The sequence below is a fragment of the Volvox carteri genome, assembly GCF_000143455.1.
Source record: "Volvox carteri f. nagariensis unplaced genomic scaffold VOLCAscaffold_22, whole genome shotgun sequence".
Classification (NCBI taxonomy): domain Eukaryota; kingdom Viridiplantae; phylum Chlorophyta; class Chlorophyceae; order Chlamydomonadales; family Volvocaceae; genus Volvox; species Volvox carteri.
This window is the reverse complement of record NW_003307565.1, coordinates 890876-891429: the sequence shown is the minus strand read 5'-3', so window position 1 is coordinate 891429 and position 554 is coordinate 890876. Positions and strand designations below refer to the sequence as shown.

The 554-nt window shown below is 67.5% G+C and overlaps 1 protein-coding gene across 1 annotated transcript in view; it reads right to left on the bottom strand.

Annotated features, from left to right (window-relative positions):
- The window catches only part of VOLCADRAFT_105007 (uncharacterized protein), a gene marked incomplete at its 3' end in the record, with an annotated part of 12818 nt that overhangs the window by 998 nt on the left and 11266 nt on the right, over window positions 1-554 (bottom strand). Inside the window, exon 12 of the mRNA XM_002951116.1 lies at window positions 114-447. Within this exon, the coding sequence (XP_002951162.1) occupies window positions 114-447 (334 nt within the window). The remainder of the gene's footprint in view (window positions 1-113; window positions 448-554) is intronic.

Genomic DNA, 554 nt, shown 5'->3' with positions numbered 1-554 from the left:
CACACACACACACACACAGGTCCCTGATGCCGAACAGCTGCCCTCACTGCCACCAACCCCTCACTGCCCGACTATACCCTCAACCACTCGCCCTCAACTGCTCGCCGCGCTACCGGCTACCGCGGCCACTGCTGGGGCCGAGGTGGGCGCAGTGGGCCCGGGAGAAGGTGCGGCAGCGGCGGCTGGGACCGCCGCCGCCGGCGCCGCTGGCGCTGGCTTGGGCAATGTCATGGCTGGGAAGTACGGATGAAGCGACCAGTCGCAGTCCCACTTGACAGACGTAGTGCTTGTGGTGGTGGTGGTGGTGCCATCCGGTGCAAGTTTGACCCGCAATACTCCCGCCACCACCGCATTGGTCGCCGCCACTCGCTCCAACCCCCGCACCCAGCCCGTCGCCACGTCCGGCGTCGGGGCGAAGGCCGCCAGAGCGGAGCACCGCAACCGGGCCTGACAGCCGGTGAGGAGGGTGGGGGGAGGGAGCGAGGGTGGGGTAGATTTTAGTGGTGGTAGTGGTGGTAGTGTGGTAAGGAACAAGGGACAAGGGCGTTGGGGGG